The 25,850-nt window shown below is 49.9% G+C and overlaps 1 protein-coding gene across 1 annotated transcript in view; it reads left to right on the plus strand.

The window, feature by feature from the left end:
- The window catches only part of Dlg5 (discs large MAGUK scaffold protein 5), a 123,613-nt gene extending 98,009 nt beyond the window's left edge, over positions 1-25,604 (plus strand). Inside the window, exons 17-32 of the mRNA XM_008849851.3 lie at positions 257-398; positions 2,289-2,401; positions 3,000-3,089; positions 3,311-3,461; positions 7,373-7,535; positions 7,660-7,793; positions 8,432-8,578; positions 9,741-9,924; positions 10,861-11,009; positions 11,762-11,932; positions 13,485-13,678; positions 20,263-20,406; positions 20,640-20,767; positions 21,803-21,912; positions 22,476-22,585; positions 23,846-25,604. Coding sequence (XP_008848073.1) covers positions 257-398; positions 2,289-2,401; positions 3,000-3,089; positions 3,311-3,461; positions 7,373-7,535; positions 7,660-7,793; positions 8,432-8,578; positions 9,741-9,924; positions 10,861-11,009; positions 11,762-11,932; positions 13,485-13,678; positions 20,263-20,406; positions 20,640-20,767; positions 21,803-21,912; positions 22,476-22,585; positions 23,846-23,949 — 2,234 coding nt within the window. The 3' untranslated portion in view covers positions 23,950-25,604. The remainder of the gene's footprint in view (positions 1-256; positions 399-2,288; positions 2,402-2,999; positions 3,090-3,310; positions 3,462-7,372; positions 7,536-7,659; positions 7,794-8,431; positions 8,579-9,740; positions 9,925-10,860; positions 11,010-11,761; positions 11,933-13,484; positions 13,679-20,262; positions 20,407-20,639; positions 20,768-21,802; positions 21,913-22,475; positions 22,586-23,845) is intronic.
- The last annotated feature ends 246 nt before the right edge of the window (positions 25,605-25,850 follow it).

Below are 25,850 nucleotides of genomic sequence, written 5' to 3' on the forward strand. Positions count from 1 at the left end.
CCTTTCTGGGATGGTTGGCCCTGTGCCTGTCAGATGAGTTTTCTCCTCATTGGAGTGGGACAGTCCCTTTTTACAGACGGGAAAGGTCAACAGCTAAAGCCACATAGTGAACGAGTGACTAAAACTCTACCTAAACTCTACCTAGAGTCCTTTTCCCAAAGACTATGGCTGCCCCCTAGCATTTGGGGAGAGGGTATGTACCAGGCCAGGGCTATCTTGAGTGCTTTGGAGCTATCCTGACCCAGTCCATTTCTAGGTACTGTTCCCCGGAGCATGACCCCCAGCACCACTGTGAGCTCCATCCTGCGGAACCCCATCTATACTGTACGCAGCCACAGGGTGGTCCCCTGCTCTCCACCTGTGCCCCGAGATGCTGGTCCTCAGGGCTTATCTCCCAGGTATGGCAAGATAAACACTTCCCTGCACACCAGCAGTCCAGCCCCTGAATGGAGAGCTGCTGCGACATCGAGGCCGGTGGGCAGAGTTAGTCCCATAGCTATCTGGGAATGGATTGGGGGAGCATAGCTGGGACCTAGTGAGAGTAGACTTAAAAAGATGCTGTGTGAGCTCACCTGGGTATTCAGGGACATTTCAGGAATGGCAATAGTGATGGTAGATCAGGTCCCAAACACTGTGCTTAGACCTTCTTCCAATCCTCATCTAAACACACGGTGAATGACCTGAGCCCAGTGCTGCTATGTTCCTCTACTCCAAGACAGAGTGCTGAGACCTTCCAGAGGACATGAGCTGTCTGTGCTGAAATTTAAGCATCACAAGAGTTTTTCTGACTATGTAGAGCACCGATGAATATATTAAGGAAGAAACCTGAGCTGGGCATGGTAGCACACACCCTTAATCTCAGCACTGGGAAGGCAGAGGCAGCTGGATTTCTGTAAGTTTGAGGCCAGCCTGGCCTACATAGTGAGCTCCAGGCCAGCCAAGGCTCTGTAGTGAAACTCTGTCTTAGAGGAAAGAAAGAAAAGGAAGGAAGGGAGGAAGGAAAGAAGGGAGGGAGGGAAGGAAGGAAGGAAGGAAGGAAGGAAGGAAGGAAGGAAGGAAGGAAGGACGGGAAGGAAGGATGGAAGGAGGATGGGAAGGAAGGAAGGAGGAAGGAAGGAGGAAAGGAAGGAGGAACGGAAGGAAGGAGGAAGGAAGGAAAGGAGGGAGGGAGAGAGGGAGGAAGGAAGGAGGAACGGAAGGAAGGAGGAAGGGAAGGAAGGAGGAAGGAAGGAAGAAGGAAGGAAGGAAAAGGGTGGGCTCAGGATCACCCTTATTCATTTGACCAATTTATACTGAGCACCTCCCATATTCCAAGGACTGTTCTGGTTCCAAGGGGAGACAGTGGTGAAGCTTCCTACTCACAGTGCTTAGTTTTCAGTGTGGGAGGCAGACAGACAAGAATGCACACAGTGACGGCAAAGGGTGCCCTGTGGTCCTGAGACAGTGGGACAGACTGACAACTGGGCTTTGACTGGGAAGAGGGTGGCTGGAAAATCGAGTGGTTGCATAAGAGTAGCTGCCAATGGACTAGATGGACCATAAACATCAGCCATAGGGATGGAGCTCACTGATATAGTGCTTGCCTCTGCGCAAGGTCCTGGGTCCAATCCCCAACTCTGGAAGGAAAAAGGATTACGCATGCAAAATTTGGGGGATTCTGGGAAGGAGGACTGCAGGTCTGAGGGCTGTACTAGTGCCTGGGAGATTGGGGGCGGGGGTGTTTGGCAAGGGGCAGTGAGTCAGGAGGGGGCACAGGTCCTAAGGGCACAAATCCTGCAGGGCCTGCTGTGGAGACCACTGGAGAGTTTTAAGCAAGGAAGAGATATTATTACACAGCCAAAAACATCTTGCTGCGATCTAACTGCATCTAGCCTGGTGTGGAAGGCCCCTGGACTCTACCCACTAGCTCAGCTTCCTGGGCATGTTGTCTTTAGTGAGGCACAACACTGCTCTCTCCAAGGCCTGCAGTGCCCATTCAGCCCCTCCCTGACCATTTTCCTGGGCCCACCAGAGTTGCAGAGCCTCTGTTTTTCCTGCTGCAATTCCATCCTCTCAATGAGCAAATTCCAGTGCTCTGCTGATACGGTGGTGGTACTGACTGCCTCTTGAGTGGTGCTCCTACTGCTTGCTACCTGTGGGAAGTGGCTGGGTCAGTCTGCTCTCCTAGATGAATGGCGAGTGTGCCTCTTTTTTCTGTCTCAGGGAGGCCCAGGCCCCTCACTGTTTTTCCCCAGTGGTCACGTCTTGGTCCTCCTCCAGGGCCCCTCACTTCTCTGGTTCTCTCACAGTGTCCAACATCAGGGACGCCTCAGCCTGGACCTGAGCCACAGGGCCTGCAGTGACTACTCCGAGATGAGAACCTCCCATGGCTCCAACTCACTGCCCTCCAGTGCCCGCCTCGGTAACTACTATGGATCCCTGCTTCTTAATACCCAGATCACTGGGTGGGCTGTCCTTGTGGCTCATCTCCCTTCCTGGGGCTGAGCTCAGCTCCCTCCCCTGGAGGGCTGATACCTCATGGCCTATCTGTCATCCCTACAGTGTGTTCAGAGCCATTGCCTTCTACCTGCAGCCTTCACAGTGGCTGTGTGATTGTTTGAGATGATCCTTGCATGGATCCTTGCTCCCTGGCCCTGCATTAGTCATTCTGGATGTCCTGTGTGGACACACACTTAGGTAAAATGTAACACAATGTCATGTTGCCTGGTAAGAAGTCTTCAGGGCTTCAGAGAGAAGGAACAGCTGCATAACAGCAGTTAGGATACATGACAAGAAGCAAGGCATGTACTCCTGTTCGGAGTATTCTGGGCCTGCACAGTTCCTTCCAACATGAGGGGCCAAGTGTCTGCCTCTCTGTACTTTTCCATGTATCAGTTCCCTTAGGGATACCCGGGAGGGCCCTGCTTTATGTGTTACCATCCTGGCTGCTGAGTGGTGGTAAGGACTAAGGATTCTTTTAATCAAGAGGCCTGATGCTTTGTCTCCTTCTGGAACAAAAGGGTCTTCCAGTAACCTGCAATTCAAGGCAGAACGCATTAAGATCCCATTAACACCGAGATATCCCCGGTCTGTCATGGGCTCTGACAGAGGTAAGAACTGAGCGCTCCCTCTTGCACTTGGCCTTCCTTGGGTCCCCTTCTAGTCATCTAAGTCAGCTGCTGAAGGTTGGCTGGGCCTAGCCCTCACATGTTGCTATGGGGACAGGAGGCAACATGGAGGCCAGTGTCTGAGCTCCGGTCAGGTGATGAGGCTCACTGAGAGCCCATGTGTTCATGACAGATACAGCCATTGTCCCTTTCTCCCACGGCAGGCTCGTTGTCACATTCCGAATGCAGCACTCCTCCCCGGTCCCCACTGAGCATCGACACCCTGTCCTCTGGTAGCCAGCCTCAAACCTCAGCCTCCACATTGCCCAGGATTGCTGTCAACCCCACATCCCATGGAGAGCGAAGAAAGGACAGGTGAGTGTACATGAGCACCTGCGGCTGGAGCCACCCAGGGGACCTCACATCTGCACCAGGGATGGGGCGTTAAGTGAGGACAGACTTGCTGCAGGAAGCAGCAGGAGCTGGAGACTGTTTGATTGGAGCCTGGCCGCTCTGGTTTGGGTGCCTTGGCACCCACTGTTGTCCTGTATGTATTTCCTATGGCACATTCAGTAAAATAGATGCAGCCAGCCTGGCCCATCAGGCAGGTGGGTCATGTGGAGATGACAGGGACAGAGCAAGATGAGCTCCTTCACTGAGCAGTGACCAACATGATGCTAGAGATGGCCTGGCAGAGGCAGGGATGCCAGGGTGCTGCTTACTACCTCGTAGGCCTATGTTTTAGCACTTTCCATGTGTTGTTATCAAAGTCTCAGTTGCCCTGTGAGTGTTCCTATTAACCCATTTTATACTCAAGTAGACTGTGTCCAGGGAGCCCCAGGGAGCTCTGTGGACATGCCGTTAGCAGCTGGTCGTGCCTAGCCAGAGCCGGGATTCATTCTTGCCTCTTGCTCTTTGTCCCCAGGTATGGTTTCTACATTTCTTTGTTCTTTTGGTTCTGCCCTCCCTCCTGTTTTATAGAGAAATGAAATACACAGAGGAAGGATGTACAAGAAAGCACAGCTTCACCATCTGTTGGTTGTTTTAAATTCAAGCCGGTCTTAGTGTGGGCTTTAGGTTAGAGCAGACTTTGTTGTTTTTATTCACGGCATGCTATACGCACCTCACCCCTCTCTGTTGTTCTCTGTGGAACTTACCACATCTGATTTGTACTTAAAAACAGGTCTTATTTGACTTGAAAATCTGAACATATAAGACCCTTTGACTTATTTGACTTGAAAATCTGAACTTGTAAGAACCCAGCAAGTATTAACTGATAGCTAACGGGAACAGGTATACCCAAACCCCAGGGCCCTGTCCTAGGGCATCAGCTGCAGGCCCTGGGGCAGTGTTGAGGGGTCCTTACTGTGTGACACCTAACCCCTGCTCAGCTCCAGCTCTTGTCTTCTCGCTGAGAGGTCAGGACCTTCTGGAATGAAGTGTGTCCTCAGAAGTAGAGAGGGATTTGTCACACAGGTCAAACGCGCTCTCGGCTCCCTGCTTTGGAAGACAGCCAGGTATGAGGGCTCCCTGCCCTGCCAGGGCTTATATAGTTAGAGATGAATTTAGCCTGTGTGACCTGAGCAATAGCTTCCTAATGAAGGGTAGTCTCTTTTATCCAGAATCTAAGTTCCTCATCCTGTAGTCACAATAGAAAACTGAGGTGATGAGAAATGTAGAAAGAAGAAACAGCCACACGGTTGCTTCACCTAGAGATTCAATGGCTATTCTCCTTTCGACGTACATAGTGTAGATTTTAATGTGTGTTTTAGTGTGTTTTCATATACATAATCATACCTCCTTTACCATCATCCTAAGTGATTTATAAAATTACTAAACTTAAACCCATTTAACGAAGGAGTTTTGTTGTTCTGAGAAAACGTTTGTGCATGGTGTAAAAAATCTAAACCGTTGAGCTGGAAAGACTGCTCTTGCAGGGGATCCAGGCTCAATTCCCAGCACCCATTTGGCAGTTAACAACTATCTGTAACTCCAGTTCCAGGGGAATTTGATGCCCTCTTCTGACCTCCATGGTTATTGTACAACATGGGTGTGCTTACATACATGCAAGAAAAACACTCGTACATTTAAAATAAAAAAAAATAGCTGGGCAGGGTGGCACACGCCTGTAGTCCCAGCACTTGGGAGGCAGACACAGGCGGATCTCTGTGAGTTCAAGGCCAGCCTGGTCTACATAGTGAGTTCTAGGACAACTGGGGCTACAGGGAGACCCTGCTTAAAAAAAAAATAATAATAATAAAGTAAAAAATAAATAAAAAAATACATAAAATTTTATTTTAGTTTTAAAAACATTTAAGCCATTGAGAAGATTAAGAGGCAGAGATCTCCTGCCCTCACTGTGTTCACATTCTCGGTAAGGTTCTCTGTAGAAGCCTATCTATGCATAAATACAGATATAAATATGTATGTGGGTTACTAGAAGCAGAATTACAGAATTATTTCCATTGATTTTGCATTCCACACTGTGTCCTCTGCATCTTTCCATGTCTGGAAATTCATAGGATCATTTATAGCAGCTTCCTGGGTTTTTTTTTAAGATTTATTTTTATTTTTAATTATGTGTATATGTGTCTCTAGAGGCGTGTGCATGTAACTGCAGGTGCCTGTGGAGGTCAGAAGAAGGGGTTGGAGTTCATGGAGCTGGAGTTATAAGGTGGTTGTAAGCTGCCCGACGTGGGTGCTGGGAACCAAACTCTGGTCTTCTGAAAGAACAGTATTCACTTTTAACCACTGAGCCATCTTTCCAGTCCTGGCTTCCTGGTTTTTATATGGTGTTATTGGACTTAGTTACCTACTCTTGTATTACACTAAAAATATGTAAAGGTGGACAGAGGAAAGGGCAGTCACTGAGAAGTAGGAGCTACAGATAGAAACTAGGTGTGGGAGGGTGGCCACCTCCCCACCTGGTCACTGCTGCATCTGAGGCTGGGGTGTGAGGATGGTCTTTAGATGACCTGCTAAGGGTTCTTACAACTGTAAGCTACCTGGTACTCAAAGTATGTTCAGTGGTAGAGTTGACAGTGGGAACAGGCCAGGATGGGGTTGTATGACTGTAGGGTCAAGAGAAGGATTATGGAGCGATGTGTTTGGGAAGTAGGAATACCTTGGGGAGTCGGGTAAAGGCAAGACAATTTAAGAGAAAATTTTATGGGTTGAGTAGATGGCTCAGTGGGTAAAGGTGCTTGCTGTCAGGCTTGAGCACCTGAGTTCGACCCTGGGATCCACATGGTGGAAGGAGAGAACTGACTTCCCCAAGTTGTCTTCTGACTCCACACATGTACCACAGCTTGCATGCACTTATAAAAAATTTAGAAGAATTTTGCCCTCTGCTATTTCAGGACACAGCTGTGGGGACCAGGCTAAGGTCTGCTTTGCTTGTGGGCTATTCTGCCTCTCAGTGGCAGGATTAATAGCTTGAGCCTTTCCATGGTCTGTAGAAGGGACCCAGAGATGGATTTCAGCCTGACTCCCTCCTTTACCTTTGTCTAGTGAAGCTCTTGGGGGAGGGCTCAGTGGAGCTCTGCTGTCTGGGCATTGCAAGAGTCTGATCCTTCTCTGAGCATCCCTTCTCTCCTAACCTTTGTCTATCCAGGTGTCTCTTCCACCACAGATCCCTTCTGAGACTGCCCGTGGCCTCTAGGCCCAGGTCCTCCTCACTGAGGAGTCTGAGGTTGGCCTGACATGAGGCACCCACACCCGCTCATGCCCTCGGACTTGGGGAACAGCTCCCTGGGGCAGCAAGTGCATGGGCACAGCCTTGCTCCATGCATCCCCCCCTTTCCTTCTCATAGCGTGGGTTTATAGCTGCTTCATTTCCATGGTCAGTCTGCATCATAAATCCATACATACAGGAACTGATAATTCATGTCATCTTTTTTGGGACTGTCATTCCAGAGCCATCTCTTTTCTCCATGGGGTGTCTTGAGAACCTCCTCCATGGGGGTATGCATATTGCCTGTCCCAAGACAGTCCCACTTATCAAAATGAAAATTCATGGGTTTCTTTTCCCCAGCATTTATCGTTCACATGCACTGTTCTTTGTCTTTGGGGCTGGGTGTTTTCATGTTCATTTGGATGTGCTGTGTTTCTATTGCATGACATTTTGCAATGCATATCTTTGTCACACAAAAGCCGGTTCATTCTGCCCCATCATTGGACACTTGGGCTCTATGCCTTCTCTGCACAACTGACTGCATGTCCAGTCTCACTCTCTCCAAACTATTCCTTCAGCTCTGAGTCCCTGAAACCTCTGACTCGTTTCCCAGACCTTACCTGGAAGAGCCACGCCACGTGAAGGTGCAGAAGGGCTCAGAGCCTCTGGGCATCTCCATCGTGAGTGGAGAGAAGGGTGGTATCTACGTTTCCAAGGTGACCATAGGAAGCATTGCCCACCAGGCCGGCCTTGAGTATGGAGACCAGTTACTTGAGGTAAGAGGTGGTGGCCCTTCTTTTCTTCTTTCTCTTTCTCCCCTTAAAAAGCAGTATTCCCAAGTCCATGTTCACTGCCTCAGTCACTGACCCATCACTAAGTCCACCCTGGCTGTCTTCCCAGTTCAATGGCATAAACCTGCGGAGTGCCACTGAGCAGCAGGCCCGGCTCATCATTGGGCAGCAGTGTGACACCGTCACCATCCTGGCCCAGTACAACCCACACATGCACCAGCTCAGCAGCCATTCCCGCTCCAGGTGAGCTCCCAGGGGGCGGCTGGGCTGGGGTGGAGCGATGGGTACAGCAGGTGCATTGCTCATCTTGAGGGAACCAGATGCGAGCTGCAAGTTTTTGAGATTCTCTTTCTATTAAGAGAACTTGAACTGCATGGATTTTGAGAAAGAGGTATACAGAGAGAAAGTGTGTCCCCCTGAAATGTGCAAAGGACACCACTGCCCAGTGATGGGCCTGTGGTATCCAAAAGCTAACCCCCCAGAACAGGGTTCATACTCAGTGGCTGTCTGGCTGTGCATGAGCAGACCTTAGCCATCTTCCTATACCTGCCCCTGCAGGTGGGTCCCAGGGTAGATGACAGGAGGTGCTACATGACCTGCAAGGCCACCCCATATGGCTCAGCAGGGAGTAGAAGCCAAGGAAAAGGGAAAGTGGCTTCACGTGTCCTCTTGGCTAGGCACCTTTGGAGAGGGTCCCCAATTGGAAGACAGACAGACTCTGTGGGGCAGGTGACCGAAGTCCAGGCTCCTGATGTGCCTACCCTAATAGGATACAGTGCGAGGCCAGGGTCCCCATTCAAAGTCCAAACCTGTTGCCACTGCAGAGGGAGCGACTCTGGGTGCTGTGTGCATCTCCTTATTCTTTCTGATTTCCACTCCAGCTCCCACCTGGACCCTGCCGGCGCTCACTCCACTGTGCATGGCAGCGGTGCTACCACCCCAGAGCAGCCCTCTGTCATTGACCCGCTGATGGAACAGGATGAAGGCCCGAGCACCCCTCCGGCAAAGCAGAGCATCCCCAGCTCCAGGTCAGCAGAGGCATCCTGTGGGTCTCCCATTCACCCAACTGCTCCAGTGGGACAGAGCCCACCCTGAGGGGCCTGGGCTCTGAGCAGCCAGGCTCACCCTGTGCTGCCTACCACACAGTAGGCTTTCCTTTTCTCCCCTCCTCCCTTCTTCCTTCCCTTTCTCTCTTGTTTTCTCACTTGCCAGCTTGTCGCCCTCCTTCCACTGTCTCTTTTTCTCATTCAGTGTTCTGATTCTGTCTCCAGACATAATCCCAGCTTTACCAGGCAGGCCCTGGGGCTCTGGCCATCAGCAGTAGAGTTAAAACTAGGCCAGGACTCTGGCATGTGTGGTCAGCTGCAGTGCTATGAGGGGCAGCCAGTGTGGAGCTCTGTGGCAGGGGGAGGTGACAGCTAGGTGTGCATATTTAATCTGAGCAGGAAGCTAGGCAGAAGCAGACAGGTGTTCTTATTGGAGCATCTGTCAACCTGCCCTGGGACTGGAAGGACATGAAAACGATCACTGAGGCAGGGTAAGGTGCCATTGCTTCTTAGTCCTGCAGAGTCCCCATCTCCAGAAAGTCCTGTTGCCTTGCAGATCAACACAGCCTTGTCCTGGGATCACTCCCATGGGAACTTAACCGCAGGTGAATTGTCACCATGAACAGGCTTTTCCCCTCAGATTCCCTTCATCAGTCTCCATGGCTCTCTGGCTTCCTCACTAGGATTCTGTCTTCCCCTATGGCTTTTAAATTCTTGGTCGCGAGAACCCCTGCATGAGTTGGCACCGAAACTGCTCAGGAGGTGCCGCTGAGTGAGCTGTCTGTCTCTAAACAGTGAGACCAACATTCCCTTTCCTTAAGCAGAACTAAGTCCAGGGAGGACAGTCAGGCACGAGAGCGACAGCTAGCCTAGAAGCAGGCGTTGCCTTCAGCTCCATCTTTTGCTGGCTTTCTTGTGGTTTGCTGCCTTCCCTTTTCTCTCTCTCCTTACATTCTCCTTGCTGCCCCTCAGCCTCCCACCCTGTACTGAGTCAGCAGAAGAGAGCCCAGCCAACCCCTTAGCCCCCGGGGCTTCCGAGGCCTGCAAAGCAAGCAGGCAGGATGGACATGGGCATGTTGTTCTCTTCATCCATATCTGCCTCTCTCCTCGGGCATGTTGAGAACTTCATTTTCTTTTCCAAAAGGATTGTGGGAGATGCCAACAAGAAGACCCCTGAACCCCGCATTGTCTTCATCAAGAAATCCCAGCTGGAGCTTGGGGTGCACTTGTGTGGTGGGAACCTACATGGGGTATTTGTGGCTGAGGTGGAGGATGACAGTCCTGCAAAGGGTCCCGATGGCCTCATGCCTGGGGACCTCATCCTTGAGGTGAGTTCTGTCACTGTGTGGGGCAGGCCATGTCCTGTGTCTTCAGCTTGTGCCCCCTCATGTGACACAGGAGAAAGAACTCATCTGGCAACCTGTCTGGGCTGGCTATTCATCTTGTAAACTGGGGGTGCTACCAAGCTCCTGAGGGAACCCAAAGGCTCAGCCCTGGCTCTGGCCTTGGGCACCCAGAGGAGGTGTTCATTCTTATGAGCCATAAGCCCCTGAAGTAGCGGGAAAGAGTCAGAGTCTCAGTCTCTCTCTCTCTCTCTCTCTCTCTCTCTCTCTCCCTCTCCCTCTCCCTCTCCCTCCCCCTCAAAGTCACAGAGAATAGCCTGCCTCTGCCTCTGCCTCTGCCCTGCCCCCCTCTCCCCCCCTCCCTCTCTCCCTCCCTCCCTCCCTTCGTCCCTTCCTCTCTCTCCCTCTCTCCCCCCATTCTCTCCCATCCCATGGAGAAGATGGCACATAAATGATAAAGATAAGCTTTTATAGACAGGAAGTATAACCCTTTGCACAGGGTTTTGCCTGGGAGAAACTATCAAGGGCAGAGCAGATGTTTGGTCTGGGGCCGAGTGGCCACCTCTCTCCCTCCCTCCCTCCCTTCGTCCCTTCCTCTCTCTCCCTCTCTCCCCCCATTCTCTCCCATCCCATGGAGAAGATGGCACATAAATGATAAAGATAAGCTTTTATAGACAGGAAGTATAACCCTTTGCACAGGGTTTTGCCTGGGAGAAACTATCAAGGGCAGAGCAGATGTTTGGTCTGGGGCCGAGTGGCCAGGTAGGTATATGGAATGGGCACTGGGAATATGGAGAGGACTGCCATTCCTACAGAGGGGAGGTAGGAGAGTCTCAGACCATGTGCCCTCCTGGGCCCTTCTGGGTACCCAAGCTGTCCCTGGGTGCTGCCTTTCTGACCTGGCACTCTGTCTATAATCAGTACGGTAGCCTGGATGTGCGCAGCAAGACGGTGGAGGAAGTCTATGTGCAGATGCTGAAGCCCAAGGATGGTGTTCGCCTGAAGGTGCAGTACCGCCCAGAGGAGTTCACCAGGGTCAAGGGCCTGCCCGGAGACAGCTTCTACATCAGGTGCCAGCAGAGGGAGTTGGGGTCAGGGGAATGGTCAGGGAGACAGTTCCTGGGGAATGGATCCTCTGGATTCCTTGCCTTCAGGGTTCAGGCCATCATCTGCATCGTTTTTGCCTATAGTGAGAAGCTTTTGACTTAGAAAACACTATGGGCTTAAGGGACTACATGGCCTGACCCCTGAGAGTTCAAGACCATGGGAATTTTAAGGCCTGGAGCCCCTTATTCTGTAGATTGTGTTCCTCCTTTGGCCTCCCCTGAGTGAGACCTGCAAAGTCCCTGAGGTGTGTGTTGGTCTCAGGCATCCATGATGCATATAAGTAAGAGTCATGATATAGGGATGGCATCAGGCATCTTCCTTGAGTGGTTCAGAGCTCCCCCAAGATGTGAGACCACAGACTAGATAAAAACACTCATGAGAAACACAGCCTGTTCTGAAGATGAGAGGTGACATGTTAGTCTGCAGGAAGCAGGGGCCTTGGTTTTAGAGAGGCCGGTAAAATAAATGTCTGTTTGGAAGGGAGAGGTGCAGGATGCCTTTCTCCAGTGGACACGAGCCCTCAGTATTAGGGAAAAAAAGGTGATGTCTTGGTCCCATTCTGAAAAGCATGAAGCGGGGGCTCCTTCTTTCTAGAACAGTCCCAAATTAGGAAACCTGTCCTTGATGGAGACAGCACAGACAGCTACCTCAATAGCCAGACTGCCATGGCAGGTAGCATGGCCTCCTCATCCAATACTTCTGTCCCATGGTCCAGGGCTCTGTACGACCGGCTGGCAGAGGTGGAGCCTGAGCTGACCTTTAAGAAAGACGACATCCTCTATGTGGATGACACATTGCCCCAGGGCATGTTCGGGTGCTGGATGGCTTGGCAGCTGGATGAAAATGCACAGAAGATCCAGCGTGGGCAGATTCCCAGCAAATACGTGTAAGTCTTCTGCATGTTCAGGTGGCAGCCATGGGGATCACCAAGGAGGAGTGGGTGACATGGAGTGAGGCTAGCCTGGGCTGCTGGAGATCTGACTCCTTCACATAGTTCAGCTTCTGGGTTGTACTCATGGCCCACAGTTCAGAAAGCTGCTCCTAGTATGAGCACAGAAGCGTGTGGTGAACCAGGAGGCACAACCAGTGTTCCCAGAGTCCTGGAGCTGTCACTCTCTGTACCAGACAAGTCCTCCCAAGTAAATGGTACAGTGGCCTTTAGTGTATTGACAGGTATGCACAATCACTGTGTAGCTGAGGGTGACCTTGAGCTCCTGATCCTCCTGCCTCCATCTCTTGAATGCTAGAATCACAGACATGTGCCACTACACAGAGTGTATGCTGTGCTGGATATCAAACCAAGGGCTTGTGCATGCTGGCAAGCACTCTACCAACTGGACCACATTCCTGGCCCCTCCACAGTTAATTTTAAAACATGTTTATCACCTTGGAAAGAAACCCCATTAGCTATTACCCTTTGTTACCCTAGGTCTGTCTTCTTTCTCCTGCTACAAAAAAATACTCCAGACTAAGAAAGTACAAGAAAGCAGTTTATTTAGCTCCTAATTCTATAGGCTGAAAGTGCAAGTAAGGTGGCCTCAGTCTGTTTGGTGTCTGGTGAAGACTTGTTGGCGGCTTCACAATATGGTGGGAAACAGAAGGATCCAGCCTTATGCAGAAGGGAAAGATCCTGTGGCAAGACAGGAAGCAAGGGTACTCAGACCAGGCTTGCTCTTTCTGTGAGCACCTACTGTTGCTGGAACTGACAGAGGCTCTGAAAGGATTACATTAAGCCCTTCTGAGGGCAGAGCTCCCAGTGACCTAATCAATCTGCCTAGGCATTGTCTCTTAAAACCTCCTTTGTCTCAGCACCAGCCCCCCGGGGATCAAGCCTCCCACAGCACATGGACCCTTGAGGGTCACAGTCAAACTGTCTGCAAACCACAGCACACCACTCCTCCTTGTCTCCCCAACTCCAACCTGGTCCCCAGCTCCAAGCCACTCATCTGCAGTTGGATAGGCATTTTGTGTGAATCCAGTCACATGGCACATGGTCTTCTGTGTCCGGCTTCTTTTTTGTTTTTGTTTTTGAGTCTCCCTGTAGCCCCAGCTGGCCTGGAACTTGCTATGTAGACCAGATTGGCCTCAATCTCACAGAGATCCTCCTGCCTCTGCCTCCTGAGTGCTAGGATTAAAGAGGTGTGCCACTACACCTGGCTGTGTCCAGCTTCTTGTACTCAGCATGCTGTTTTTTGAGGATCATCCGTACCAGCGTGCCCATTCCTTCCATGGCAGGCAGCAAAACTAGCAATGTCACTGGGCACAGGTCATCCTGAGTCAGGTGTCCCAGTGGGAATTCACCTGCTCTGCTGTTGACCTTGTGCTATGGCTCACTCAGTGCCATGGTGGTGCCTGAGGGTACAAAGTAGCACTGGAGGGGCTGGTGGCTTCCTCCCTCCCCACGACTTCCCCAGCACCATCATTCTCTGTGGTTACAGGATGGACCAAGAGTTCTCGAGGAGGCTCAGCATGTCTGAGGTTAAAGATGACAGCACTGCAAAGACGTTATCAGCGGCTGCTCGTCGGTCCTTCTTTAGAAGGAAACATAAGCACAAGCGCAGTGGGTCCAAAGACGGCAAGGACCTTCTTGCCTTGGACACCTTTGCCAATGACTCCATTCCTCTCTTTGAAGGCAAGTGTCTTGGGCTTGTTCCAGTGGGTTTGCTGGAACTTCACCATGGGGAGTTCAAGATGACAGTCAGGTGGGCACTGAGGTTGGTGGGATGGCAGTACATTCTTAGAGTCTTACAGTTGTAGGGCGTGGCTTTCCTCAAAGTCTGCTCTGGGATGCCTACGTCTCTACACCTTCACCCATCATGACTCTGTTTTGGGAAGGAGAAAGGGCAAAGCAAAAGTGTCAGGGGTTGGGGAACCATGGAGATGACTCTGTGGGTAGGTGCTTGCTGTACAGCATGAAGACCTAAGTCTGGATCTTCACATAAAGGCCAGGTGTGGTCTCTAGTCCCAGCACTAGGGGATGGTTGTGGAGGCAGGCAGGAGAAAGGCAGATTCTGGGGTGCCATCGGCTAGCCAGCCTAGTTGAAATGGCAAGCTCTAAGTTCAGTGAGGGCCCTGGGTCACCGAGCAATTTCTGTTTCACACATTGTCTCTTGCTCATGTGTGGGGTTGGTCGGACCAGGCCATTGGAAGTCTGAGGATGCACATGTGAATGCAGTCTGTAAAACCCTCCTGGTCAATGATTTTTTATTTTTTTATTATTTTTATTTTATGTGTGTGAGTGTATTGCCTACATGTATGTGAGTACACCCGTGTCATGCAGTGCTGCAGAGGTCAGAAGAGGGCTTCAGATTCCCCTGGAACTGGAGTCAACGGTTCGTAGCTGCCATGTGGGTGCTGGGAATCGAACCTGGGTCCTCTGCAAGAGCAGTCAGTGCTCTTAACCACTGAGCCATCTCTCCAGCCCCTATTATTTTTATTTTATGTGTATGAGTGTATTGCCTACATGTGTATAAGTGCACCCATGTCATGCAATGCCCTTGAAGGTCAGAAGAGGGTGTCAGATTCGCCTGGAACTGGAGGTAGGGATGATTTTTAGCCACCATGTGGGTGCTGGAAACTGAACCATCTCTCCAACCCCATCACGCTTGTTTGCATTGGTGATTCTGAGAAGATCCTTTTAGGCAGGATGCTAAGTGAGGCTGGAGCTGAGGATAGGAAATGTCAGACACCCTCCTGGTACATAGCTTTGATAGAAAGAGCATATTAATTTTGAGCAGCAAGAGATCTTTGCTGTTCTTGAGGCTACATGTGTATTTTCTATCCCAAGTGATGGGGTGGGGTCAGCGAGCAAAAGGCGTAGGATGGCTGATTTCCGCCCCGCTTGCCTGCCTCCTCTGTCTTTAAAATGATTTTTTTTTCAAGATTTATTTTGTTTCATATGTATGAGTGCCTGCATGTATTTAAGTGCAATAGCCGCGGAAGCCAGAAGAGGACATCCATCCCCTGGAATGAGTTGTGGACAGTTGTTAGCTGCTATGTGGGTGCTGGGAACTGAACCTGGGTCCTCTGCTAGAGCAGCCAATGCTCTTAACTGCTGAGCTTTTAAAATGAAGATCTTAAAGCACAATGAATGGTCATCCACTGTCACCATCAGGAAGAGTGGATAGACCACAGCCCATGGACAAATTTGGTTTGCTGCCTGTTTCTGCACAATCTATAGACTAAGCATGGGATTTTACACATGTAAAACGTAATGGGTAAAAATAACCATTAGGCTTTTGGTGGTAATGCTAGCTCAGTTTTGCATTTTTACCTTAAAAGCCCCCAAAAAGCCTAAAATATTTACTATCCTGCTGTTTACAGAAAAAGGGAAGTTTTCTCTTGTCACTTCATTTCTTTTTTGTTGTTATTGTTGTTTTATGTCTTTTTGAGACAGGGTCTCTCTGTAGCCCCAGCTGTCCTGGAACTCACTATGTAGACCAGGCTGGCCTTAAACTCACAGAGATCCGCCTGCCTCTGCCTCCCGAGTGCTGGGATTAAAGGCGTGTGCCACCACGCCCAGCTTCATTTCTTGTTTTATCTCACTCTTTTGGGTATTGCTTTCAGATACCCCACTTCCTCTCTGATGCGCTCAGGGAATGCCCTGTGGACGTCTGTCTGTCAGTTCTTCAGGAGTTTTGCACTGCTTATTTTGACGTTATATTGGATTGTTGTTTTCCTGACAAGATGGTGCTTCTGTCACTGCAAAGCATCCTGTCAGTGTCTCTGCTTGGAAAGCTGTGTGTGATGCTGTGATTTTTTCTGGGTTAGTCTCCACACAACTCACCTTTTTCTGAGGGTTAACGCTAAACTTCCTTGTAGCTTATGTTAGCATATCTCGCAAACATGGTGTGTTTTTATTTCATCTACTATGGCAGTTGGAAATTTTCACTGGATATTGAATTTTAGGTTGGTATTTCTAGCTGTCCTTTGGTATGTCAGTGAATTGGATCCAAGTTCCCTGTAGACACCAAAATCTGAAGATGGTGCCGTCACTTCGGCAATGGTAGTTTGCATACAGCCTAAGTGCACCCACCCCAAGCACATATTTTGAGTCGTCCTAGGTTACTTATAACACTTGGTTTGAATATTTTCCATCCCCATTTGGTTGAATCCATGAATTCAGACCTGGGGAGGGTAATCGCTAATGTTCTTATGCCAAAGGTGATGAGGCCGCACTGGTTTGGGGCATGGTCTCTGTTCCCAGCACCAGGCCATGTTGCAATGGTCATGCGCATTTTCCGGCTCAGACAGCTTTTGTTCCTAAGTCTGTAGTGATGCTGAGGAAATTCTTTCAAGCTGCTACTGTGGTCTTCTTGCCTCTCCCGCATCTTAGTTTTCTGACCAGATTGCATTCTGTCTCGTGTCTTCTAAGTGTTTCCCCTGTACGCTTCGGCACTTTCTTTTTCTCTCTCTGCTTCAGCCAGTGAGGATATTTCCCCAGCCTTTCCTCTGCCCATTATCCAACTCTTCTGTGATGTCCAATGTGTTCTTAATTTCTGAAACTGCCATGTCTAGTTCTAGAGTTTCCAATTGATTATTTTTAATAGACCTTAACTCTCTGCCCAAAATTTCCAGATCTTGTTGTCTGCCTTATTAAAGCCTCGTGTGTCTGAGAAGACTGTGTGTTTGGCGGCTGTCCTCTCTGTCTGCTCATCTCCGTCTCTTTCTACTGTCTTTGCTTTACTTGTTCTGCTCCTTAAGCATACCTGGAAATTGTCAGTTGAAATGTCAAAAATTACATATAGGAAATGTCCAGGCTGTGAGGGAAGTTCCTGTCCTCCAGAAAGGGCTGGCCCTTCCCTCAGGAGTCAGCACTGGAGGCAGGTCACTTGGGTCCAAGTGGAGACTGAGCTCACCTTGGACTGGGCTTCAGCTTCTGTGTGGTTCACCCTGGGCTCTAGAGCTGGCAGTTGGTCTCAGCTCCATAGGGCCCCTTCCAGGGCAGTTTTTCTCTTCAGCACACGAAGCCTGTGGAACACTCTCTACCCTGTGGTTTAGTGTTTTTATTACACATTTAGCTTCTTGTTCCTCAAAGCTTTGGAATTTGGCATCTGGCTTCAAGGGAAGCCTCTGATGCTAGACTTAGTTCTTTTCTTTCTCAAGAAAAATGTATTTGTAGCCAGGCATGGTGGCACATGCCTTTAATCCCAGCACTCAGGAGGCAGATATCTGTGAGTTCAAGGCCAGCTGGGGCTACAGGGAGACCCTGTCTCAAAAATACCCCCCAAATCTATTGATTGATCTATCTATCATCTGTCTGTCTGTCTGTCTGTCTGTCTGTCATCTATCTATCATCTATCATCTATCTATCTATCTATCTATCTATCTATCTATCTATCTATCTATCTATCTATCTATCTATCATCTATCTATCTACCTATCTATCATCTATCATCTATCTATCTATCTATCTATCTATCTATCTATCTATCTATCTATCTGTCATCTATCATCTATCTATTCTATCTATCTATCTATCATCTATCATCTATCATCTATCTATCTACCTATCTATCATCTATCTATCTATCTATCTATCTATCTATCTATCTATCTATCTATCTATCTGTCATCTATCATCTATCTATTGTGTGCGAGTGTTTTGCCTGCATGCATATGAGTGTACCACATATGTGCAATGCCCACAGAGGCCAGAAGGGAGCATTGGATTCCCTAGAACTGGAGTTAGAATTGTTGTGAACACTTTATTCTTGATCTCCTTTGTCTCCCGCTTCTTCCTTGGAGGTAGGCTCTCCCGCTGAACCTAGCCTGGCAGCCAACAAGACCCTGTAGTCTTCCTGTTCCCCACCTCCCAAGCCCTTCAGCACTGGAGTTACTGGTTTGCACGACATGCCTTGTTTTTACATGGGTGCTGGAGATTTGAACTCAGACACTCATGCTGGCACAGCAAGTGCTCTTTCCCACTGAGCCATCTCCCCAGCCGCCCAGGCTTAGTGCTTTTACCCCTTCCCTACCTTTGGATTCCTGGCTCCTCAGGTCCTGGCTGCCATGACTGCCCTAACACCATTTTTGTCTCACTTGCTCTGAGAGATTCCTCCAAACTCTGCCTGAGTCCTCAGTCTCTTGGCAGCAGCCCTCTCCCTGGGTCTGCAGTGTGTCTGTGCATGGGATTTTGCAGAGGCCTACAGGGAGCAGCATGAATTCCTGTGATGCAGTCAGAAGCAATCTGAGAGGTGGGGGTGGGGTGGGAGCTACAAGACATTTGCAGTATCTTGTCATTTTTGAACACAGACACACACAGACACACACACACAGACACACACACACTATATATATATATTTTTTTTTTTCTAGGTTTTTTTTTCTCAGCTTATGACAAACAGCCCATAATACTCACAGACACACGAAAGGACACACAGCTCAGATTAATGGCTATGTTTGAGGAGGCTAATGTAGAGGGAATGTCAGAGATGCTGGCAATATCTGTGACTCTGATTTTTTATTATTTAAGAACTTCATACATGCGTACAATGAAATATGATTATATTCACCCCTCATTTCATTTCTCCCCCCATATTCCCCTTTAATCTCCCCAACACATCCCCGCATCCCCTTTCCAACTTCATGTCTTTTCTTTTAAACCCACGATGTCCAATATTAGTGTTGACCATGGGCTGGATTCAGCTGGATTCATCTTGTGCATGTTTTTTTTTTTTTTTTTTTTTTTGGTCTTTTTGAGACAGGGTCTCCCTGTAGCCCCAGCTGTCCTAGATTCACCATGGAGACCAGGCTGGCCTCAGACTCACAGAGATCCGCCTGCCTCTGCCTCCCGAGTGCTGGGATTAAAGGTATGCGCCACCATGCCCGGCCTTGTGCATGTTTTAAAAGGGGATGTGCATAGGAGTTCCAAGGTCATGAATATAGATCATGGTCTAGCGTGTCCCCAGGTCAGGAAGAACCTTGTAGAAACACAGGTTCTTCTGCAAATCCATCTGCAAATGCAGGAGCACATAGGTATGGTGGGTGTGGTGAGGGAAGGCTGTTCACTCTCTTTGTTCCACCTCTGGAGTTGGTCTCTTTGGAGGATGGATGCTTGTGCTTCCTGGCGGCCACATCCCCATCTAGCTAGAGCAGCTCTGCAGAGGTGTGCAGACCCTACAGAACCCTACCCTTCCTCATCCTCCTGCCCCATCACCTGGTGCCTTCTTCTAGCCCGCTTTCTCCTGCCTCCATCTTGGGCCTGCCTTACATCCATGATATCCTCACCCAGCTTCAGCTGGCCTCACCTCACCCCTCATCTATTCTGGTTCCTGTGACGTCAGGCAGCTCTGATCTGGGTGTCTGGTGTTGCTGCCTTGTGGCCCCAGTTATCATGAGCTTACAAAGGGCAGAGATGGGGGCTTTGTACCTTTTTGTGTTTCTGAGACGCTAGCACAGTGCTGCACTCTACCAGGGAGTCTCCAGGAAGGCAGTTGCCTGTTAGAGTTCCCGCAGGAACTTTGTGTATTTGCTAGAGAGGAGGTTTGCCCCGTGTTGACTAGGTTTGATGGCTAGAACTGAGACCAGAGAGCAGCAGTCACCCCACAGGAAGCTCTGTTGTCTGTTGTGGGCAGGACGAGCTGGAGGGTAGTCCAGGGGTAGTGGCCCTGTGTTGGGGACCCAGGTCCCTTCTGTCTTGTGGCTTTGACATCTCCTAAGGACTCTCCCCATCTGCATGGTCAGAGCTGGCTCACGGCACCACCCATTCCAGTCCATGGATGGGAGCCAAAGATGCAGGCATATCACGACTGTCCCTCACCTCTGTCCCTTCCTTCCCAGGTGTGGTCACATGACTACCACTGTAAGAAATACCATGGCTTCTTTACATCTAGTGAACAGGGGGAGAAGTGGGGTGGGTGCAGTGGGCACGGGATACCTAAAGAAGAGCTGGAACAGAGAGACGGGTAAGATGATTGGTCAGCATCAGCTGCCCCAGTGTCCTCAGAGGCAGGGGGACTATTGCAGTCACACGAGTGTCTTTGTTAGTGACCATAATCTGGAATGCCTGAGATGTAGAACTTCCCCTACTAAAACTAGGCAAGCTGGTCACCCTCCCTGGCCCAACTTTATAAGACAAAGAAGGTAGGCCTGTCCAGGCAAGCAAGGTCAGGGGTGGGCCTGGCTAGGTGAGCAAGGTCAGAGACAGAGTTGTCCACCCCTCTTTTCCCCCTCTGTTCAGGATGAGCCTATAACCCTGCCCCCTCTGTCTCTCAGATTCGGTGAGCCTGGCCTATCAGCGGGTCCAGAAAGTCGACTGTACCTCTCTGCGGCCTGTCCTCATCTTAGGGCCTTTACTGGATGTGGTTAAAGAGATGCTGATGAATGAGGCACCTGGCAAGTTCTGCAGATGCCCTCTTGGTAAGGAGTGACCCTGTATCCACTGGTTAGTGTCTGTCCCCGTTCACCCACCTCCCTGGCCACACACGGTGGCTGGCACACAGGGTCCTGCTGATGTAGGCAGACCTGCCTGTGGTGTCCAGTTCTCTCCAGGAGATCAAACAGCAGTAACGGTCCCCAAGCTGCTGGGTAGTGTTCCTCTCTCTGCTTTGGGGTCCTTCCCAGTGCCCTCACTTCTGTGTCTTACCGTACAGAGGTGATGAAGGCCTCCCAGCAGGCCATTGAGCGGGGCGTCAAAGACTGTCTGTTCGTGGACTACAAGCGGAGGAGCGGTCATTTTGATGTGACCACAGTGGCTTCAATAAAGGAGATCACAGAAAAGGTACCTGGGGCTTTAGCGCAAGGACTGGGCTCGCTATCTAGGGACCTCTGCCTTGTCAGGGAATCTGGGGCCTGGACGAGCTCACCGAGTCCTGGCTGTCTGAGGCCACCTGCTCTCAGTCTCACCTTCCTAGATACTGGGAGTCCCTGCCTGCATCACTAGTACGCGTATCCCTAGTGAAGGCACAGGAGTCACCAGCACCTTGTGTATCTGCTACCTCAGCTCTCTGAGGGAGCTGAGCAGAACTTTGAACTCTGAGAAACCCTCCCCTAGACCATTCTGAGATGGATCCCTGAATACATGTGCTGAACACATAAATACAGACAGCAGCCCTCCACGAAATCTCTGCCCCCAGAAAGGGCAAGAGCAACTTTTGATGCTTTTACATCCGAGGGTCCATGCCAGGCAGTGGGGCAGCTGCAAGGTGTGCTAGGGCAACCACTTCTGCTTGATCCTCAGGTTCTGGCTTCTCCAATCGCCTCTTTGGGCTGCAGTTTCCTTTTCTGCCACACAGTGTCAGCTTTTGACGGGAGTATGTATTACTTGCTTGATGGGGACAAGCTTCAGTTAGGAAACACCCCCCTTTCATGGAGAGAGCTACAGACAGGGTGCCTGTGGTCTTTCTTTGGCTCATACCTTTTTTGGAGGCTGGGGGACCCACAGAGTGTATTTCTGTCACAATCATACGAAAGTACATGCTTCCCTCCTCCAATACAGGCTCCAGAGTCCCTGACTCATCCCTTGCCCAGTTGGGCAGAATAAGGTTTGTGAGACCAGGGTGGGGTAGGGCTCCAAGAAAGTCCCCACATTGAGAGGTAGACTTGCTGGCCTGCTCTACTTACCTGCTCCTGCATAGCAGCCATCAGCTATTGGGGTGAGATCTCCCTGCATGAGGTCTCCCTTCCTGAAATCTTGCTTCTGCTGCCTGGAGGTTTTGAGTGTGGAAGAAGGTAGGACTTTGTGGGATGTGGGTGTATCCCTTAGAGGACACATCCTCTCCTCTTGCCTGCCATTCACATTCATTCTTGTTCCCAGAACCGGCACTGTCTCCTGGACATCGCCCCACATGCCATTGAGCGGCTGCACTGTATGCACATCTACCCCATTGTCATCTTCATCCGCTACAAGAGCGCCAAGCACATCAAGTGGGTGTTCAGCCTGGCCAGAGTCCTGGGGTGGGGTGCAAATGAGAGCAGTGATCGTGTGTAGGATCAACAACATTCCCCTTTGACCCCAGACCTGTGTGTAGAGACAATGTTAGCTAAGCACAGCACCCACCCTTCCTGTCTGGGTGTCATCACACAGAATATGGCCAGTTTTGTCTGCCTAGCTCTCCTCTGTCTTCTGTCCCCTTTCCTCTCAGTGTGCTATGCAGAAGGCCAGAAACTGGCCTGGGCTAAGTCCAGCTCTGCTGCACCCTCTGAGGCCCCTCTCCCCTTGGCTTCTCTGTGCTCTTGAGCTCCTGGTACCCGCGCTTAGGGCTGGCTGGTGTATCTACTGGCTTTCTCCATGTGCTGGGGTCCTGGGGTGCCCAGATTCCCAGTATGTCCATAGCCCCCTACATAGCCTAGAGAGCCTAGAGGCTATTGCTTTGTGGGAAAGCACCCTGAGTCCCCTGCCCCAATGTACCCCTGCCTTGATGGAGGCCCCTGACATCTTGTACCAAGGGGAGGCTCTAGGCTCACCATTTCCCTGGCTGTCCCTATAGGGAACAGAGAGACCCTGTCTACCTGAGGGACAAGGTGACACAGAGGCATTCCAAAGAACAGTTTGAGACCGCACAGAAGATTGAGCAGGAGTATAGCAGATATTTCACAGGTAAGAACATGGGCCCACCAAGGAGCAGAGGCTTTCCTCGGGTGACTTCCCTAGGAAGGACAATAGTCTAGTCTTCCTGGACAGGCCAATGTGAACAGCATTGTGCCCTTCGTTACCTGTGAGGTATTCAACCTACAGGCCCAGACCAGTGTCAGAGTTGCTATAGGGTTATGCTAATTGGCTTTTGGGCATGGTCTAGACTCATCCTCCAATATTTACTCAGCAGTGGTGTTTGTCTCAGCACAAGCACCCAGCAGCATAACTGCTGTGACCCCAAGCAGGTCATAATCTAGAGTCCCCAGGTAGGCCAGCAGTGCAGGCCACTATCTGTCCTGAGCAGTCTCTAGGGCCAGTCTTGCATGGGCTTTTACAAAGCAAAGCCAGTATCACCACTTCTGATGGCAGAATAAAGTCAGCCTAGAGAAGCTGGGCTCCAGCCTGCCTGCCTCCACTGGGTACAATCAGCCATCTGTAGGAGTAAGGGGGGTGGTGGGTAATCACATCATGGAAAGGGTTGAGATCTAGTGCTTCCCGGGGAACCGGCTGGTCCTGTGTGTCTCTGTACATGTGCATAGTTTTCATTTCTAGCTCACTACAGACCAATAGACCAATAAAAGGGAAAAAATTTAAATTTAAATTTTATTATATACACACGCACGTGTGCGCACACACACACACACATGGAAGTTTTTTAAAAACTAGAGTCAACAGAAATAAAACTATACTCACTGTTCCATTTCCATAGCAGTTCTAAATTCTGCCACTTTCTGCATGGTACATGGTCCCATGGCGGTGTACTCTGCCCACCTTGCCTTAGAGTAGCCCTGGCCTACCATCTGCTCACCCAGGCACTGATTCTCCTCTTGGCTTATTCTTCTGGGCCTTTGTGGCCTTAGATACCCCACCCCCACCCCCCTCAATTCCCTGCAGAGTTCTGCCAATGGGATTTCCCCAGGCCACTTTCTCACAAGCTGTGCTCTTTCCCTTTCCAGCTCTGTTCCCCTTTCTGGTGCAGGGCTAGGCTGGCCCCACCAGTCATTGTGATGGGCAGTTTCTGTGTGAAACATTCCACAGGGCAGTTTTCTTCTCCTTTGTTCAGTTTCCTGTTGAAGGAGGAGAGTCATGTGGGGAGGGCCAAGGGTGCCAAGGAGCTCACACATAAGCAAACAAGAGGGTGAAGGCTGTGTTCATTTGCCTTAATGGGTGGGGATATCTTACTTGGAGCTGACTAACGTGCATATTTGGGGATCTCTTCTGAAGGGATTGTCCAGGGCGGAGCCCTTTCAAGCATTTGCACTCAGATCTTGGCAACCGTCAATCAAGAGCAAAGCAAAGTCCTGTGGATCCCTGCTAGCCCACCCTAGTAGAAGACTGTGCCAGAGGTGCCTCCGTCACTTGATGGTGGGGACAGCTGGCTGGCTCTTTTCCAGCCCATGAACATAGAGGTCTGCCTGTATGTAGACAAGCTGGGAAGGACCCAGAACCAGGACTCCAGGAGCACCTCCTATGTATAGGAGGGCCACACAGATTTGGGCCCAGGCTGGTGGACTGCTCCTCCCACATGTATGCTTTAAAATAAAAAGCAAAAACATGAAAGACTTGACCCTCCCTCCTGTAGCCAGCCGATCAGCGATGCTGCACCCAGAACCTTGCACATCACACGTTTACAAGCCTTTTCTAAGTATTTGGTTGTTTATGTTTACTTGAATGGCTCCATGTTATCGGTGCCCAGCCCTGATCCTGTCCCCTCTGTCACTCCCTGTCGGTTTGATGTTCTTGTCTTTGGGAGAACGATCCTGGAAACTTGTTGGGGGGCTGCTTTGCTATTGGAGGTTCCTGTCAGTGGGACCAGAGCGTTGACAGACTTCCTGCTCCTTGTGGCCCCTCTCCTGGAAGGACATCACAACCACAGGTGCTCAGACTCCCGCCACAGCCTGTGCCTTGGTGGGGCCAACTCACCATGCAGTGCTTTCCTCCAGTACCAGGGCTGGGCTCCTGCAGATTCAGCTCTTGGCCTCTCTCTTGCCTCCCTGGCCTCATTTCTTTTGCAGCTGCATTTATATTTAAGTACCACGTCTGATCTGTCAGAGCTTTATGGTTTTGGGGGATATGGGTCCTCAGAAGGGTGTGAAATAGGGGCATGCCATTGGCTCCCACAGGTTCCCAGAGCCCCTTGTCAGTCAATGCTGCAGGTTATCCTTACACTATAGAAAACCACCTCTTTTTGGTATTAAACTATTTGTGTTGCAGCTTTGAAATAAGTGCTATAGGGGAAATATAATGGTTCGTCGTCTCTACTGAAAATCTAAGAAGAAAGCCTGGGAGATTTTTTTAGCCTGGTTACAGCACTCACATTAGCCTGACTGTGTGAGGGCGTCTCCATTCTTTGTTTTGTTTTTTCCTAATCTTTTCTTGAATATTTGTTTTTCCTCTTCCTCTCTCTGTCTCTCTCCGTCTCTTGTCTCTCTCTGTCTCTCCTGTACTTCTGACACCAGACATATCTGGCTAAAGAGTTGATGTGGTTCCTCCTTGAATTGTGTGTCCTGTTAATAGGTACTGTACTGGGTTCCGTGTGTCACTGGGGTAGGACCTATGTTTTAATACTGTTCTTAACATTTCATTTTACTAGCAAAAAATCTTTGATTTCATTTATTCTTTGTAATTCTAGACACTAGATTGTAGTTTAGCCATTATTGACATTTTTTAAAAAAAGGGATATATTTTCTTGCACAGCTGTCTAAAGAGACAAGTTTCAGCCCTCAATGCTGTTTTTTGTCTTACAGGTACAAGTTTTCTAGCTCAGACAACTGAGAAAAACTGTAGACCATTCTGGAGGTCTTGCTGGCACTGCAGGGGGGTGGGGAGGTGCTGTTTCCTAGGTCATAGGCCTGGTTGGGCTGTGCCAGACAGCGGGACAGGCAGGTACGGACTGACAGATGGGATATTCTGTACTAAAATGTTACTTTGTATCAAAAGTGAAACAGACTTTAGTACAACAAATAAAGGTCAATTTCTGTAACTTGTCGTGTGTGCAGATATCTGAGTGGTCCCGGTCCAGCCTCTTCTCACTCCTTACCTTTTCTTCCTCCAGAAGGGGCACCTGTGCGGCCCTGCAGCACGCGACTTCCCTGGCTGCTACACAGGGTTCTTTGCTGCTCTCATAATAATCAGGAGTCTGTTCCCTGAAGCATCCCTGAAGCCCTGACACCTCTATCTGACTTGTGTCTTCTCCTCCTGTATTAGTCACTGTTCTGTTGCTATGATA

This window comes from Nannospalax galili, unplaced genomic scaffold (genome assembly GCF_000622305.1).
Source record: "Nannospalax galili isolate Female #2095 unplaced genomic scaffold, S.galili_v1.0 scaffold83, whole genome shotgun sequence".
In the NCBI taxonomy this organism is placed as follows: Eukaryota; Metazoa; Chordata; class Mammalia; order Rodentia; family Spalacidae; genus Nannospalax; species Nannospalax galili.